This window comes from Ornithodoros turicata, chromosome 2 (genome assembly GCF_037126465.1).
Source record: "Ornithodoros turicata isolate Travis chromosome 2, ASM3712646v1, whole genome shotgun sequence".
NCBI lineage: Eukaryota > Metazoa > Arthropoda > Arachnida > Ixodida > Argasidae > Ornithodoros > Ornithodoros turicata.
The window spans coordinates 46,879,817-46,899,033 of record NC_088202.1 but is presented as its reverse complement, the minus strand read 5'-3'; the positions used below and the strand labels follow the sequence as shown (position 1 = coordinate 46,899,033).

At 45.7% G+C, this 19,217-nt stretch overlaps 1 protein-coding gene across 1 annotated transcript; it reads right to left on the bottom strand.

Annotated features, from left to right (window-relative positions):
- Positions 1-17,267: 17,267 nt before the first annotated feature.
- Positions 17,268-18,830, bottom strand: LOC135385374 (low-density lipoprotein receptor-related protein 8-like). The gene is made up of 3 exons (XM_064614659.1): positions 18,724-18,830; positions 17,499-18,603; positions 17,268-17,378 (listed from the first exon to the last, which is right to left on the bottom strand). Exons 1-2 carry the CDS (start codon positions 18,772-18,774, stop codon positions 17,500-17,502), a joined length of 1,155 nt encoding a protein of 384 aa, XP_064470729.1. The 5' UTR covers positions 18,775-18,830; the 3' UTR covers positions 17,268-17,378; position 17,499.
- Between the last annotated feature and the right edge of the window lie 387 nt (positions 18,831-19,217).

Genomic DNA, 19,217 nt, shown 5'->3' with positions numbered 1-19,217 from the left:
GAGACACATACAAAACACCTCTCACACAGATTAACGCATCTTCGTTCCTGCTCTTTCACCTTCAAATGTTCATCGCTGTCGAGTGGTCAGTCATTCTTGTAATGCAGATTGGAATTGAAATGCAGGTGCATAAGGGATGCTCTGAAAGAAAAGGGTTTGGTTTCAGTCCTCTTAATGTTTCCGAAAATGAAAACAAACTTCACAGTGACTATTCTTCTGAAATGAGCAATTCCAGAATGAAAGCAAAAAATATATCTCGCCATATCATTGTATCCAACTGAGACCTGGCACTTGAATTGAATAATGGCAGTTGAAGAAGAAGATGATGATGATGATGATTCGATTTAATGGCGCATAAGCAACTCAGGCCGTAGTGCACCAAAACCATGGTAAAACTGACTAGTTAAAAATCAGACTATTATACTAAATATTATACTTGGTTGGTTGGTAAATTGAGATATAGACAAAAACATGATAGGATAAAAATAAGCAGTTGAAGAAAAGGCAGAAACAATCGTTGGCATTGTGTGACTGATGTCGAGTTTGCCACACCAGGTGTTGTATAATAACGTACGCTAATATGCTCTAGCATATAAAGTACAATGACACATACTCAATATGTGGTGGATATGTGAAACCAATATACACATACTTACATTTCAAACGTTCTTGAAAAAGGCAGTCCAAGTCTGTCGGATTTGTCGACTCGATACAAAGCCAAGTAAGCACAGTGTGGAATGACTGTTTCATCTTTCGAAAGCAGAGGTGCAGCCACCACGGCGCTTCGTCATCTCAATGCTTCAGAGCGGCATAGCCTAGTAAGAAGCCATCAGAAGGATCACATAAAGGTAACTGCGTTGAAAAAGCGGAGGGTTCTGTGGGATGCGTAAGAAAGCATACGCGTTACACAACAGCCACGAGAATGATCGGCTGCACTTGCATGGTTTTCAGTGCGTAGACTTGGAACTGAAAAATAAATGTGCTAACCTTGTTGAGACTACTTTTCCGTCAGAACCACACGAGAGCACACTTGGTTTCTTTAGATGAAGGTTTAGGTGACGGTATCATGAGGTCCCGATGCTGCTTTGAGATGCAGCAGACAGAATTTCACTGAGGCGAGTGACTGCCGTTGCGGTTCGTTGCTTCGCAGCAGATCAAGAACAGTACACCGCAATATAGGTGAAACGTTCAGAATATGGCGAACAACTCCAACACCAACCCAATGACCCTAAAAAAGCAGGATGAGCCGGGAGTCACACAAGTTCGCAGTTCGCAAGCTCGTCGTCATACGGCATCCGTTACAGCTGACCGGATACGGAAGCATATGGAACGCCGTGCACAGATTGAAAAGAAAATCGTAGGACCTATTGCAGGTGATAAATGTAGGGTATATTTTTCTTTTTGAGGCTCTGTAACAAAAACATTAACATATAAATGCTATTTCATGAAGAAAATTGACAGGTATTGCGTGACCACGTGACGCGTTTGAGCCAATTATGGGTGTTGGCAGTGGCCCTCGTGTTGACGTCATCTTGATGGTGTGCCGGTGTGGATATTCTATATAAACGTATGTTTTCTCGGTTTGACGCAAGGCGTGCTGCACTCGGATGAAGTCGAATGTTTAAAATTCGAGTTTAAAGGAACCGTGGGGTTTTAATGCATGAATTTTCGCATGGAGAGTCCTTGTTGGGTGCTTTATCGACTGCAAGTACGAAAGAGCTCCCACAGTTTCTGGTCAGAGTCCCTTTAAATATCGTGCCAATGATAAGGATGGTGCCCAGAAGAAGAACAGTCTCTGTTCGAAATATCAGCGGCTCTCGTCCTGAGGCAATTCCCTTCAAATATCAGCAGTAGTATCGCCAAGTAATTATGCTTCTACAACATATGCTTCACCATACCACGTTGACGCAGCTGTTATATCAGGATCTCGAGGTGCTGGTGTGGAACAGCTGAAAGGATGCCAGCTGCACACTCTGCAGCTCTGTGCTCGTCTCTGCATACCCCAAGAACGACTGACACTATGTTGGAGGGTGCTAGAAGGTGGGAGGCTTGTCCTACTTGGCACCAGGAAGTGGGTCTGAGTATCTGCAAGGCAAGGTTGCAAACAGTTGTGGGTTTCTGAAAAGTGTAACTGTATCGTAATGTGGCATCAATTCATGTAAAATGACACTATAATACTATTTGGATGAGTCACATTCTACAGCGGAGATGTTGCCTTATGCAGCCTACTGTTTTAGGCAGTGATAATCCAATATTGCTCTGAACAAGAAATATTATTTCATGCTAATAAGGTAGTACTATTTATGCTCTGTGCCATAGATGGAACCCCATTCAATTTGAAGCACTTTTTATTGTGGGAAACAGTTACCTCTAATCTGATCAACTGATTTTATTCGATAAATAAGATCAAATGCCCCTAGCTGAAATTAATCAACTTATTCTGCACCGATTTGAACCAGTGGGTGTGTTCCAAGTGCGCACATACAGCATTTTACGTTTGACGCAAATCCTAACTGCAAAAGCGTCATGCAGTACTACTGAGTGCGCAAGTTGGAACAGCTATATATCTTTCTCGCATGGTTTGTGGCTGAGCCCCTGCTCATTTTATTGTTTTACGACGGGCCGTACACCCTAGCTGGCACACACGAATTCCGTGAAAGCATCGTCGTAGTGCCATATCTTCAAATCATTATAGCCCATTGAGGCTGCGAAAGAAATGTCACTTACCTCGGGCAATGGCATGCTGAGTAGTTGCCTTTGTTCAGTGGATATCGGCACGGCGTCAACTCAAACGCTTTCTTTTTTACTGGAATCCCTTCGCGCATTCGCTTAATGTCAGTGGACCTGTAGACGTCGTCGGAAAAATGCGAAGAACAGACGCGTAGTTTTTCTCGTAGGTCAGGGTTTGCATAGGAAATTGCATCTTCCCACTTTCGCTTCGTCTCGCGGTCCCTCTCTGGGAAACACCCCTGGGTTAGCTGTGGGCGTCTTCATATAACCAGGACCGTAACAACGTGCACTGCCTGACATGATCACTTCGGAGCTTCCAGACGTGAAAGAAATGTCAGCGAATTTCCCATTATTCACAAGTGTCGAAAGCAGAGCAGACGAACTTGGAGACAATAACAACACGGTCGACTGTTCCCAGCCAGCGCAGCCTTATGGTTCGCTTAGATAAATACGTCACGTTGATGTCGGTCCCGCTTGCTCTGATCTTTAAAATTAGCTTATTTAATATCTAAGCAGTTCCCAGTCATGAAAATTGGTCAAATAGATCAATGAACGATACCGAACATTATGGTATCAATTTGATAGACCCGTTTCCGGATGCGACTGTCACTTTAATGACGAATTCGTCGTGCCATACGACGTCGCTGAGGTCAAAGTGCTTCTCCCAGACACGTGTGTGAGGAAAATCAAAGCTCAACCGCCCACCCTAAATGCGAGGCATGGCACTTCTCACGCTTGTCAGGATCCGCAGGAAACGCGAACATGGATACCTTGAGAGAACTGATGTTCTGAGGCTGGAACACCATAGAAGGACAAATACATACAAAGCCTCAAATTGCCTAAGAAATTAACGATGAAAGATGGAAGTCACTGAAAAGGTGAAGATGTGGGTTCGAGTCCTACAGCTGGCTAACGTTTTCAGTGACTTCCACCTTTCATGGATACGTTGCCACCTCCCGAATATCCAGAGCGACATTTCATAACACACATATTTCTGGCATGCTGGGCAAAGCATCCCCATACGGAGAAGCTGCGTGACCAGGAAGCTACCAAGGGACCGTGGTCTTACTAATGCCAAACACGTTTCAATCATCAACTGGGTGCACACTGTTTGGTAGCATTGAGTACGCATGTCTGATACAAATACTATTAATTGAGTACGAGAGTGAATGAAGTATGCGAAACACATTTGATGTCAAAATATGTCGTGCTCATAATTGTAATTCTAGAGAAATATATGTCTCACCATGATATTGCCTTTCACTGCGGACTGCGGTTGGACAGAAACAAACAAACAAATATGAAGACAAAACCTCAATGTATTAGCAGGACCTGATTGCACTCCGTATTATAAGTTTGAAAACACAACCTGAATCCGCCCCCCCCAAAAAAAAACGCCCAGGGATGAGATTTATCCCGAAAAGATCAGGTACTTAACATAAATCAGGACGACGCACATGTATCCATACACACTGCATTGTTGTCCTTTGTGCATACACTATACAGTCTCCAGTACATGCACTACATCTTCCTGTTTTATAGATACACCACGACCACGTCATCAATCGACCACGGCTTATTTCTTCCATATTTTAATTACAGACCTGGTAAACCCCTCCACAAAGAGTGGCCGCGTTGTGAAGAACAAGTAAGGACGAAATTTTACGACGCGATTCATAAGCGCTATTTCTCGTACTGTTATACACTATCGAAGGGGCCTGCATGCAACAAAGATTTAGCATATGTGTATTTGGCAGTATGAGCTTTTGGCAGTTCGCACCTTTTGAAATATTTTGGACGATCCCACACTGCATCCATGCCATCGGAAACCAGAGAAACCAAGCAGCCGCACAACGCCGTTCACGTGCACATTTCACTGAAAACATTGACTATCCATGGTCTTACGTTCTCGAAAGCAAGGTACATAAATATTCGAAGGGCTTGCACATTTTTTATCGTAATCCTAAGGCACCTAAACAAGTGTTCCTGTTACGTTTCACTCATCAGCCGTCCAATAACACGCTCCGAAAGCAAACACAAGCCGCCATGGCCATACCGCACCGTTAGAAAAATGTATACCTTTTAGGGTATAAACGGCTTGTCCCAGGGCGCATACCTTTTGAGGTATAAACGATATACCTCCTTCGAGGTATAGTACTTTATACCTCCCTGAAGGTATATTATTTGCACCTCATGGTATAAACATATACTATCCCCTTGAAGGTATATTTTCGAACCTGGGGTGTAATCTTGAAAAATTGAAATATTTGCTTTCTTTTGCTTTTTTTTTTTTTAGCTCTATATAAGGGTTGCACTTTCCTGGTTCAGCTCGTAACAAAATTTGAAAATAACATATTGAGCGACAAGTGCTTTAATAACAACGACTACTCCAAGAAGGAAAGAGTGAAAGAAAATACCTGGACACGCACGCACACAAACGTACCCAGAAACTCATATTCACAAAGTCAAGGTGTAAAGCGTAGAGGAGAGCTCATGCAGATTACTCGCCACGCAAGAAGCAACGTGGGACGATTTGGTGGAGAACACATACTGGCATAATACATTGTGGCTTCGCAAAATGTGGGGCACCTTCGCCCTGCGAGCAACTATATGACTGAGAACGCGTAGATTTTGTCATTTCAGGAACAAATAGCACGCTGCTATAAACCATCCCCCCTATTAATTACGATGCAACTGTATTGCTGACTGTGTTACGGTTAAATTACGGCTTAGCTGAGATGGTATACTGTCTCCACCACAAATTAATGTGGTACCACAGGTTCATATCTAAAGGTATACAAAATACCGAAGGTGTAAACGCGAGAGAGAAGTATCTTATTATACCCTCAACTGGCGTGGAAGGTATAGCCTCGGCGATTTATACCTCCCACATGGTTTAAACGGGGTATAGACGTTGGTGTTGAGGTATAAATATGGTAGTTTAGTCCTGGTTTATACCTTCGTATATACCTTCTTCTATACCTTTTCTACTAACAGTGCGGAATGCATGCCGCGCAATGCCGCGGGTCTCTACCAGTCGGGGTTTTAAAATGCGCGCCCCGACCAGCTAAGTTACCGGGGCAACAGTGAACACAAGGCATGTCGCGCCATCTCTATTTCGAGCGGAAATGAACGCCATACTTGCGCTCGCAGTTCACTCGGCAGATGGTACGATGTGAAATGGGTAGCGCAGCAAACCCTCCGCTCCACGATTCATCTTCACAAAACGTCCCACGTGGAACGGATGGGGCCCCGTCGAATGGGAGCACGCAACCTAACCGCATGCGCTATTTTGTACCTTCACCCCCGTCTGCTATACAGATACCTAATTACGGAGTGTACCATGTGCCATCAATAAATTCCATTCCTTGTCCCTTCCCAGCACACAAGCACACACATACGTTATATAAGTTTATGTTTGACACACAAAATGGCTTTACAACGTTCTGAGCCCGAGTATTTCCAATAACGACCGTATTACCAATGGTGATCATGTTGAACATTGATTATTGTAGGACGTAGCACTTGCGTTTTCGCTACAAAATTATATTTAAACCAAGTCATAAGTCTTCCCAATAAATTTCCATGCGCTCAGAAAACTGCAAAACCATTTTCAAAATATCCAATACATATTCGAAGCAACAAAGCCAAAGTGTGTACGTGTGTGCCAACGCCACATTACTTGCCTCCGTAAAAACACGTAAAAACATGGGACATTATTGGGATTCACATACTGCAGCAGCGCAACTACTTAACATCTGACACGTAGGAGTTAACATGGTTTGAAGCCCTGTTTTGTTGGTCAAGCTACCGATCAGAATACCACGAAGAGGACAATGAGGACGACACGTGGCTGAGGTAAGGCTGGGTATACCGGCTGGACGCTGACTTGGTATCGTAGCGGATGCAGCAGCAGCAGTATGGGGTGAACAAGTGTTCTGCAGCCCAACGTGTTCCAGTGAGGGGCGGCGTCGGCTTCACGGAGAAAGGGCGAGAGTACCGCAACCGGTACGTGACCAGTGTACTCCAAGGTGTACTCCAAGGTGTACCTACGCCCCATGGAGAGGACCATAGCAGAGCAGGTGGAAGCCGGAAAGAGAGCTCACTATGCGTTCCCGGTTGAACGGTAGTCCGAGTGTACTTGTCCGTAAGTGAACAGTCGCCTACCGTCTTCCACAAGACAAGGGCCGATGAGGAAAGCCCGGTAGTTCCTGTACCGCTTTCTTATGAGATGCTGCGCTTGTGTGGTGCTGCGCGGTTGATAGCCGCATACATCTACTGGTACTGGAGCGTGTGGCTCGGGACGCTTGCCGCTGGTGGATGCAAGATGAGAAACGTCGCGAAGCGTGACGCATGGAAGGTGACCGGTGCATGTTGCGACTCACACGAAATGGGTGTGGCACCGTGAAATGCCAAGTAGTTGAAGTGACATCGAGCGTCGCCCTCTAGCGAGTTCTTAGAGGAACGACGCACCGTACCTCCTGTGATGGCTTTGGAAGAGGTCCTTCGTTAGCGTTGAGTCGGTTTAAAACTTGGGATCGTGAATGGCCGAATTGCCTACCGGACTGAGGTGTTCGTTGTCCGTGTCATCAAATGTAGAGGACATGGTGTCCATCTGTACATCAGGAATCCCAAACATGCGTCTGCCATCGGTTATTCTTCGGCCCGAGGATCGCTGGCCACCGCATAGATGAAGACTACCTTTTCAGAAGATTTAATGAACAATTACGAACTAAACCACATTTTCAGATTTTCAGATTTCACCCTTGCTTGGCATAGTGATGCCCTTTTTCATGTTAGGCATCACAGACATATTGAGTATGCACCTTAACTTCAAGTTATAGTCACAGGAACCTGGCTTCGCGTACACGTTGGAAAACGAGCACTTTAACCATCGTGAGGACAAAGATGAGTCGCCCATCTTAATCCTCACACAAAGTTTACAAGTTTATAGAAGCAGCAGCCCTTCCAGATGTCGTCTGCGGGAAATTAGAAAGGAACAGGGTAGGGCAGGCAAGAAAAAACGAAGACGGAACATTTCCATACAAGGGTCATTACCGTTTAGGCATTTAGGAGCTACATTAAAGTACTGAGCCCGAAAACATCCAGTGTCAATAAAGTCAGTCCGCTATTTCGTTAGCGGCGGTCTATCCTCCGTGGACACTAGAACTTCCTCGTATTGTGGTGACTATTCCTGGTGTGTTTCAGCAAAAGGCTGCACTACCATATCCACTCCTGAAACAGTACTGTCTGCCCCTGAAGGAAGTGTCATCGTGTTAGGATCGCAGTTTTCACAGATGGGTCGACGTCAGCGTCTGGGTCTTCATCAGCATTTGTTGTACCACAGCACAGCAGAGAAGGAATGGCAAGGCTTTCCCACAGAACATCGTCGACAACAGCGGAATTCGCAGCCATGCAGCTGGCAATGCAGTATGTGACCGCGCACCAGGTTCCGGCGCAACGGGTCATGTATAGTGCGATTCAAAGGCCGCTCTCCAAGCCACAACATCATTTTTGGGAAGTGGCCGTATGGCGCCAATAGTACGGTACGTTCTCATCACATACAAGAAAGCAGTAGATACTGGCTTATAGATACTGGATACTAGATACTGGATGATGCAGTACACCATGCTCACTACATTAAACTGTCCAGTTGCATAGATTTGTGCTGACACAACTGGATTAATATGTCGGCTTCTACAAAGTGACAACTACCAATGTGGCTAAAAAAATACCTGAAATTGTGGAAGAAAGATATACAATCATGTAAATTTCGATAAAAATAATACAGCACATTGTAGCTAAGATGCACCTGATTTCAAGTTGCATCCTTTTCTTTGTATGAGCTTATTTGCATTGTGTCCATTTTTCCACTGCAGACTTCCTCTTACGGTATGATATAGATCAATACAGAAAGCGAGTAGATAATGATCAGTGCTGCTGCTTGCTGTGGCACTGAGATTTCATGCTAGAACGAGCGCCTCTAGGTGTGCCTTGCTGTGATATTCCACTGTGTTGTTTCTCAAGAAATAGCACAATCTCAGCACAAAGGTGTACAGTCAAACTGCATAACCACACAGTGCAGAAATGCAGCCTGTGCAATAATTTTCCATAGCTTGATCATCTGTGCAAACAACGAAAATTAGTCGAAGCAGGCCACGAATTCGGACGATACAAACATGTAAGCCTCGAACTTCCAGTTGTTGAGTTACTTAAATTATCGTCTGTATTTCAGGATGTCTGCAATCTAGTAAAGCATGGAAAACTGGGAATAGTCTGAGAACTATTGCATGACTGGAAAATAAAAAAAAATGTCAAAATGGTGAAGAGCTGCTGAAGTAAAAATTCACTAAATAAGTTTACACAATTGTACAGTGGCAACTATCTTCTCATGGCATCATACAGGCCTCTTACGCCATTTCACAGTCAAAGTTGAGTCATCTGTGTCAGAGTGAAGTGGTAACTGTAACTGCATCACTATGGAAATCCTTTCTGAACAAGAAGCCTAAATTTAAAAAAACACCTCAATAAGGAGCGATTTCAAAGATCGTAGTGCATGATGCAGTGGTCCGTGTCGTCATTCTTCTGTCCGCGTCTTTTTCTTGTCTACACATCATGAATTCGTACCAACTACCCCACCTTCATACGCTTGTTTAGTGCATGATATGCTGTTGTCAGCCGTGTTATAGCATGGCATGAACTGTGGGGAGTTTTTAGGCATTGGTGGTGGTGATGGTTTGGCATGTAATGATGCAATGATAATGCTAGTGAAATTGCTTACAATGGCAGTATGCAGTCGAGAGAGAACTTTTACATAGAAAATAGATAGGAAATAGAGAATAGATAGGATAGATACACAGGAAAAATAGATAAGTCCCCAGCCAGGTATGTAAAAGTGTTTTGGTAAGAATATATGGCTTTGAACAAATAAGCACAATGCAATTTTTGAACAAAATATCAGCAAAGGCTTGTTTGTAGCTGATGTTGTGTGTGCTTTCTTTGGTCCATTCCCGTTTGCTCCATCCTTGAAACACCACTATTGAAACCGGTATAACACATCCTTCTTTATGAGATATTTGGTTCATTTTAACATCTATATTTTGTGTACATGGTCTCAATAAACTACAAATCCTGAATGGTTCGGACACAGTGTAATGGCATTAAAGTGTGGCCGTTTATTTTAGCAATTATTACGTCTGCGATGTCAAGTGCATCGTAGCAGACGACAAGTACAGAGAAATATATACATTAGGCATGTTCCCATTTTGTGAAATTTCAGCAGAGCAGGAGACAGAACAGAAAAATCAATTTAGCGCTTAATGATTTGTGCAATAATCTTATATGCTGAAATGCAAAAATAAAAGAGGTCAGAGGTAAGCACAGCACCGCACTGACAGGGGGTCACGACAGTGGCAACCTCCAGGCTCACAAGCAGGGACGCCCTGGGTAACATGACGAAAACAGCGCTAAACAAACACCGAAAAACACACACAGGACGAGGACGTAAACAAGGCAGCACCCTGAGTACTTTCCCGTATGAGTCGCACTCCAAAGAAGCACAGCCAGCAAAGAGATGCTCTAACGCGTTGCAGACTTGTGACACGCTGAAAGTACCACGCTGATTTCTTAAAAGTATAATGCCGTAAAAGTTATGCGTGTGGGAGTCACCTGCAGGATAAGGCCACCCTTGCATCAATGTTCTTTCTGTTTACATAGCCTACAGTGATCAAGCACTTGCACACGCGTTGCGAACATGACATCAGGCTCGAAACCTTATGAAAGACGCTGCTGAAATGCCCCATCAATCGAGAGGCTATCTTGATCGTTGCAGTTCACCACACAGATCGCACAACAGACGATAAAAAAGCGATGGTCGATGCGGTCGAATGCAATAGTTACAAGTCGACAGTCGTTCATCCTTGCTTCATCAGATTGACCCGAGCTGAAATTCCGTATTCCGTCCAGCATACTTCAACCTATACAAAGAAAATCGTTTTCGTCTTATCGTTCCGTATGGTCAACAGTTTCTCCATAAAGTCGGCAGGGCTAGTTCAGCAAACTGTCCAGTGTGTGCATCTGTGAAAAACACGGAACACATCGTTATGCACCCCAAAGAGCTACATTGAAATGCCGTCTGCTCTAGACGGCTTGGACAATAGAACCTTCGATATAGTCAAGGTGCTGGGATATGGGAACCCAAGAGGGGAGATGCGGCGTTATCAGCACTTGTCAACTTCATAGTCAGCAGTGGTATGGGGTCTCTACTTTAGGACCGCAGTTTATAGGCATCTGTCGTCGAGTTCCCCGTTCCTGTTAGTTTCTCACACTTTTACAGGATGCAGTTACGCATGTACACATACAGTTCGGTGACTGGGAGCGGTGATGTTTTTCTATTTTAATTTTTTCATTTTTCTTTTTCCTTTCTGTGGGTTCATTTAGGTGATCTTTGTGGGAGTGGCAGAATTCGTCAGGTGACGAATCCAATATCTTCCCTTTTCTTGTACATATATTCAAACTCAAGCTCAGTCTGCTATTGCTTTCAGCGGCTTTTCTACTTCTTTTACCAGTTTGAATCTGCAAGGAAAGGTAACAGTGCGGTGTGTAAATAGGACTGTGTAATCTCAGTGCTCCTATAATTTGACGCGTAATAGTGCTTGTTTTTCTGGAATCGTTTTTCATATTTCCAGTGCCCAGTTTTCAAAGCCAGCGTATTTCTTTCTCATGGTCTGCCAAGTGGAGTTTCGCAGTAATGAATTGTACACACACCAGCTCCCGTGGCATAGTGGTTAGAGTGATCGCTTTCCACGCCGAGACTGGGAGGTGACACGGGTTCGAATCCTGTCACCGGCTGTGCTGTGTGAGGTTGTCCCTGGGTTTTCCGAAGACTTTCCAGACGAATGTCGGCACAGCTCCCCTTGAAGTCGGCCCAGGACGCATACTAATCCCCCTGTCCCCCACTCCTGCCTGCTGTCCTCTCTTCATCTGTCCACGTCTATACGCCCCTCATAGCCACAGTTGCTTCGCGGCGCTAACACGGAATTAAAAGAAAAGAATTGTACACACTTTACCAGCGGTTTGGCCGAGGGGCTTCAGGCGTCTCTCTCGTTTGTGGTAGCCAAGGTCGTGCTGAAGACTGGGAAGTGGTTGGTTGGAATCCTACCGCCGGTTGTGCTGCCTGAAGCTTTTCGTGGGTTTTCCGAAGACTTTTCAGACGAATGTCGGCGCAGTCCCCCTCAAGTCGGCCCCGGACGCATACTAACTCCCCTGTCCCCCACTCCTTCCCGCTGTCCTCTCTCCATCTGTCCACATTAGTACTGCTCATAGCCACAGTTGCTTCGCGGTGCTAACATGGAATCAAAGAGTTGTACATACACTGTCCGGCTACTAAATAACTGCAGCGTCCCCTACTTTGTGCATATCCCTACCCTGTGGCGTTTTACGATGTTTTATGGTAACTATGCTCACTCCTTTCTGTACGGTCCACCATGGTGTGTTCTAAGGTTAATGCGGCCCCCGACTTTATTTGAGTTTTGAGTCCCCTGCTCTACATGAATTCTGATCAGGGATGATGGAATGTCGGAAGGGCGGATGTGCCGGGTAGCTTCTCAGCCTGTGGCTTCACTCCAGGATGTCGCCCAACACTGCTAACTTGCTTGTCCAATGAAGCGAGGTAGTAGTGTCGCGTAGTCATCGTTCAGGGATCGCCAGAATATGCTATGTGATACCTTGATATAATATGTGATTCATTTAACCAAAGAGCCACAGCACTGCACGGGATATTACTAAAAAAAATATTTTGTTTTCTATGTGTCGTTTTTGAGGAAAATAACGCAGTGAGCACACTCACAGCTCTAGCGCAAGAGGAGGGAAAGCTTCGGCATTTCGTATTGGGTCGTCTATGTGAAGCATGTCTTTCTAGCTTGTGATCCCCGTTGAAAATTCTCTCACTGAAATATCCACTTTTCAAGTATTTCCGTGATTTTATGATTTTTTCACCACATCTAAATCGCTTAGAAAAGAACTCAGAATTTTTTTATTAGAAAACAGTTCCGGTGAACTTTACACAACAAAATTTGAGTTTGTTAGAACCTGTAAGTATTTTGAATGAAAAATATCAAAGTTGAACGAATTTTTAACTGTTTCCCAGAATTCCCCAAATCCTAAATTTTCCGGAAGGCTACGTTTAGGTTTTGAGCTTCTTCGGTACAGTAGAACGCTGGCAACAGGCTTCTATAGGGGGCATGGTTATTGCTCACAGCGCCAACTTCAAAGCCCTCTACCGTCGGAAGGCGCGGCGGTGTTTGAGGCTAATATTTGGGATTTGGTATAGGTCTACCACTACAATGAACTCTCATTTATTTTTCGTGTCAATCTGCGATGGTCGAGCAGCATCGATGGATCACTTGGCGTGGAATGCACCACCATGCGTACAATACCTTAAACACTTTACGTCGGTTAGATTCCTCACTGTTGTATACGTTTGTTTGTATACGTACAGTATGCGTTTGCTTTCAGCGACTCTGCGTTGGTTTTCGCCACTACATTGGCTAGTCCTTCAATGTGCAATGACAGAGATTCCGATGTTTCATTATGTTTGATTCACAAAGTAGCTAGGAAAGCGCGCGCCTAGATGCAATGCCTCCCGTACCGGACTCCCATTTCTCACCCGAAAACGTATAATTGAGTGATCGAACGTTGTACCACCACCAAAAGCATTGTTGCGCTGCTCCTTTGAAATAAGTGACCGGACAATCGTGCCCTTGTCCAGTGTATGACCCCTTTCGTATTTCGTTATACCATGTAGCCACTTCGTCCGAACATACATGGCCGATCCCTGCCTAACCTCGACGCCTGGAAAAACAGGATGTAGTCTGGGGGTGTCAAATAGGAAGCGGTTCTTGAAAAGTGCTATCACATAACTGGTCTATAATGAGGTGCTCTTGGAACCGGCACGAGATTAGTACAGCACTCTATTTTACTCCACACGTAGATACACAAGGGCGGATTTCTGGTTCGTGTGCTTTACACATCCACTCCGCTGCCTGCATGTGCGGGGTACAACAGACCGAAGGCTATCGAAACCTGATACGATCTGCCAATGTTGATGGCTTTACATAACGCCGAGAAGTTTGTTAAGTTCGCAAGCGGTGGCAGTGTCCGTTTGATTCCATGATTACATGGACATGAAGAACGGTCACCGGAAGTCGCTTTCTCAGTTACGCGTTAACGACAGCTATTTCTCAGTTTCCTTACACGAGACGGCTTTGGAAGCATTTTCTCGAAAGTTGTGTAACCCGCAACCGCATTGAGAGTCACAATGGCTGCACATCTTTCTGTGCGGATGTGCCGGGAAGCTTCTCAGCGTGTGGCTTCACTCCAGGACGCCGGCAACACAACTGACTGGCTTGTCCAACGCCGCGAGGTAGTATATAGTGTCGCGTCGTCATCGACCAGGGGCGTCCGGAATATGATGGTTGATACCTTGACATATAAGGTGGGTGCAGATAAAGTAGCCCCACATTTTCTCGTTCCCTGCATACCATACGAGCTTCCGGCGGCGCACGACGGTGCATTTATGCAGTGCAAATCGAGAGGAAAAAATCGTGGTAACGAAACTTTGCGCAATAAAATAATTAGCAACGCGAACTTCGCTCCGTGTATTTCCAATGGGACATGGCAGTGTAGCACAGTTGCATCGCCCTACCGCTGGGGGTGCCACTCACACAGAAACAAAACGAGATCTGGTACGCCTAGCCGTAGCTACACGCAATATGCGCCGTGACAGTCATATTGACTTCTGCATAACAAAATCAGGATGCACGGAGAGCAACGTTTGCATGGATAACTTTTTTGTTACATGAAGTTTGGTTACTACGATTTTTTTGTTCGTTTTCGTCGGATAAATGCGACATTCCGCGACAGCGGATGTTCATGCGGTAAGCAGGGAACGTCATACGTGCATAAATGTGGGCCTACTTTCTCTGCTCCCACCCTGTACTATGTGCTTGAGGGTACTCATGTATTTGAGGAAAATAACACAGTGAGCACACTCCAAGATCTAGCGTCACATGAGAATGCGTCACATGTTCAAATGGCAAACTGCATGATGACTCCTGATGAACAGCTTGACAGTTGAGACACGGGTTCGACCCATCTTCAATGTCACCTCAGAGCTCCTTTATAACATAATTGCGAGGTGGTTTGTTGCGAAAATACTTAAAAGTTTTGAATCACAAGGAGCTACTTATAGTTTGAGGACACATAAAACACTTCGAGTTCATGCTCAAATTTAATTTCGTTACATTTGTTGTTCCCATAGTACGAGTTATGTGTAGGCACGTATGTAGGTATATACCTGTTTCCAGTTTTTACGGACCAGCCTCTGATTTTTACACATGTAAATTTATCCAAGGAAGAATAGTTGCCACGCAAATAACCTCGTTCTTGTCGTTGACTACTGAGCTTTATTCTGCGAGTATTACAGTAAGGAAAGGCTCTCGGTAAGGAGGATCATGTGTGCAGCAAGGATAAACACTGGGTTTATACCCACCACCACCACCACCACCATGGTTTGATGGAGACCCCATGGTTTGGCGACAAACGCGTGACCCTTCCCGCGGCAGCCCTAGTATTAGAGCCCTGCAAGGCCGCGGGCCGGACCGGGCCTCTTATTGAGTCTTATTTTTCCGAGAGTCTGGCTCGGCCGGGTCACGCAGTTAATTCCACACAATGGAGGACTATTAGTTCATGTCATCACGTGCTTGCGTCATTCATGTGCATATATTTGCGAAAACAAGCAAAGCACACTGCGATACGCATATGATTCGATCCTCTAGAACCTTGTCCAAACCACTTCACATTGCTCCTGGCTCCTCACATATTTCCCAATCACGTTCGCAAAGCTTGGTAAGACGGGTAGAGATTGGGAGAATGAGTTTTTCGACAACATCCTCTATATGCACAAAAACTTGTAGTGCAAGATAACGCGCTTGCCCGAGTGCGTTCAAGATTTCATTTGGTCTCCTGCTGTTGCGGTATTAACGGCAACCTCCATGGAGCGAATTTTTTGCAACGAAGTTCGCGCGGCAGACTGCCACGCGCGTTCCACCGCCAGTTGTTCGCCGGCACCAGCTCCATGGAGCGAAAAAACCAGCGGACGGCGTCGGGAAGTCATGCTGTGATGTCACTGTTGCCAGGGTATAACGTGAAAGCTTAGTGAAATCGGTTGCTCCAAAAAGTGCATTTAATGTCACACATTTTGCAACTAAACCCAACAACTGTCTGAAAAGATGCGCCCAGTAATGTACCGAAAGGCATATTCACTACTGCGAAAGGAAAGCATGTTTCTTGGCAAAGAATGCCTCACGTTCTAACGATGCAGTTGGCGAAACAGCGAGCAGACGACAACATCCAGTTGCAAGAAGAGGACGATGACGATGATTCACGAGAGCAGACGACCACGTGCAGACGATCTGGCGTAGATTGGTAGCGGGAGAGCACTTTTGGCGAATTCGGGTGGTCATTTCGGAGCAACTTTTTTTGCCAGATCTCGAGCAGTCATGTTCGCTTGGTCAAAATGAAGCAAATCCCGCATGTTCGCGTGGCGCTTTCCGAGCGCTCGGAATTTGCTAGCTAGCACTTTTTTTGCCCGGCCTCAAAACGATCGAGCAGCAGATTGCTCAACTGTATCCGGTGTCGTCACATCCGCACTGCAACGGTGGCGAGTGCCCTCATTGGCAGCCTGTTGAAATCACGTGGTTTAGCAGACGACAGAACTCGAAGACTTGCAACCGCGACGCCCCTAGCGTGATCCAAGTAGCTAAAACCGCTGGATTCCTAGCAATCATGTTCGGGTGGCAACGGTCACGTGATCCAGCTCGGTCGCCGACCTAGCAATTTCCGAGCGCTCGGCCGTTTTGCTAAGAAATGACCACCCGAATTCGCTATTTGATTGGTTCATCTGCAGTTGACGCTTCCGGAATCGCGGACGCTGGGCGAAAATATCTGGCATGAGCAGATCGGCGGCGGACGCTCACATTTTTGACGCCTCGCGCAGGGCGTCCGACGCTGAGCGAAGTTCGCAGCTTTTTCGCTGTACATTCGCTCCATGGAGGTTGCCCTTTAAACCACCAGTTCTTGCATGTCTGTGACTCTTTCTTCTCTTCTTACAAATTTGTTTATTACTTATAAATTTACTTATAAATTGCGCTAATTACGCTAATTTACTTATAAATTTGTTTGACAAGCGCTAGAAACGTCTAAGTCACTGCTGGAAAAACTAGGCCGAGCTCCATTCTTGAGTCACCGGGAAGTGCCGGGCCCTACTCACTTAGCCACCGCGCTCTGCTGGGCCGGACGACGATGAAGAGGAAGGCCCGGGCCGTGTCGCCCCTGGAAAAGTCGGCCCGTGCAAAGCTCTAGCCGCAACACCTGCCGTAGTGTACGAGCCGAATGAGTTTCAGTATAGTCACGGTGACAAATTTCTATTACCCCCCTTGCTGTAAACGTTGGAATGCAGGGTCACATAAACGCAAACATCTTTTTTTAATATTTATTGAGCTTAGCATGGGGTTATTTGGGTACATGAAGTCCCAGCGATAGCGTGCCCGCTAATGAGCCATATAAAGTCCTGTGGGAAACTGACGTTTCTGTAAAACAGAAAGTACAGTTGAGCTATTACAACAACACTGTGTCTAACATATGAATGTGGCAAAACCAATTCAGAAACAGAGCATAGGAAATTACAGTAGAAATCAGTTTATTATTACCTTAATTTGTGCAATTTGTTTCATCAGAGTTGTCGCTGCAGTCATCATCCCCGTCGCAGACGTACGCGCTGTTCACGCACTTGTTGTTGTTGCACTTGTAGCCCTCGCATTCGTAGTTTTCGCAGTCCTGCTCGTCGGAACCGTCTGGACAATCTACTTCGTGGTTACAGACGTCAGACCTTGCCAAACATTTCTTTCTTGGTAGACACAGGAATTGGCCTTCGGTACATTCGGGCACGGGACAGCCTTCTTCATCAGAGCCATCGCCGCAGTCATCGTCTCCATCGCATTTAAACGCTTTATTAATGCACCCGTGGTTTGCACATTTGAACCTTTCTTCGCCGCAGTCGTACTCTTCGCAGTTTAGCTCGTCAGATCCGTCAGGACAGTCCTTACTTGCATCGCAGACATCCGTTGCGTGGAGACACCTAAACCTGGGTGCACAGAGTTGACGGCTGTCTTCGCACTCGGGCAGAGGGCAGTCGGCTTCGTCAGACCCGTCAGTACAGTCATCGTCTCCATCACACCTGTAGCCTTTATAGATGCACTTGTTGTTAGCGCACTTGAACTGCAGCTCTCCGCAGTCGAACCCCTCACAATTTCGTTCATCAGATCCATCAGGACAGTTCTCGTGGGCGTCACAGACATTCATTTTGTCAAGACACTTCTTCCTTGGTTCGCAGAGTAACCTTGGGTCATCACATTCCGGAACAGGGCAATTCTCTTCGTCTGAACCGTCTTTGCAGTCGTCATCGCCATCACATTTAAAGTCGCCGTTAATGCACTTGAAGTTGTTGCATTTGAAGCCGTCGCAAGGACGAGTTTCGCAGTCGGCTTCGTCGGACCCGTCGGGACAGTCAGCGTCCATGTCGCAGGCGTACCGTTTGGGCAAACATCTGTTCAAGGGTTTGCACAAAAATGTTTCGTCACCACACTCAGGTACCGGGCAGTCCTTAAGTTCATCTTCGCCCTTAGGGCAATCAGCATCGCCGTCACATTTCCACTCTTCAGCAATGCACTTTCCGTTGTCACAAAGGAAACCCGAGCAAGTTTCGCAGTTTTCCTCAGAGGTGCCATCGGGACATGCAGCCTTTACGCTACAAACCTGTGTTGAGGTATGAAAGTTGATTAAATACACATCAAAACTGTAATTCTTTGTACATATCGTAATCATGTTTTGTGTAATCAATCACTAATGGTCATGCACAAAATTTCACACACATACCGTTAGCAGCGAGGGTGCAACGAGGACAAGTACCCAACCGAACGTTTGCATCTTCAAGAGGCCTTGAGCAAGTGACTGAATGCGCTATTGCTAGAGCCTCCACTACACAGGATGCCAGTCGCTAGACACTACGCGTGATTGAAGCTGTGATAAAAACTTCAAGCGGATGTCTGCGCTGATACCGGTGTATGTTACAGTCACTGCTCGCTACTGGGACCGAAAACTCAGCGGAAAAGAATACGAGGAGGATGGAGAGTTGTAAGCGCTCATGCGCTCATTCGCGTTCAGTTTACAACCTTTCTCTGTTTTCACTATCTCTGACAAAATCTTGTCCACATTCTGTGACTACATATGTACAGGGTTATGCTAGGTACAGTACAGTATTTGTTCCGCTCCGCTAGCACTGGAGACACAAAAATTTTCGACAACGATATCTCAAGCAACACAAAGTGTAGGAATAACGTTGGTGCAACGTTGGATACGTTGGCCAATGT

Coding starts and splice junctions, on each gene's coding strand:
- LOC135385374 (XM_064614659.1), bottom strand. CDS start 18,774: ATGCAAACGTTCGGTTGGGTACTTGTCCTCGTTGCACCCTCGCTGCTA. Junction 18,604..18,723: donor TTGCACCCTCGCTGCTAACG/GTATGTGTGTGA, acceptor ACCTCAACACAG/GTTTGTAGCGTAAAGGCTGC.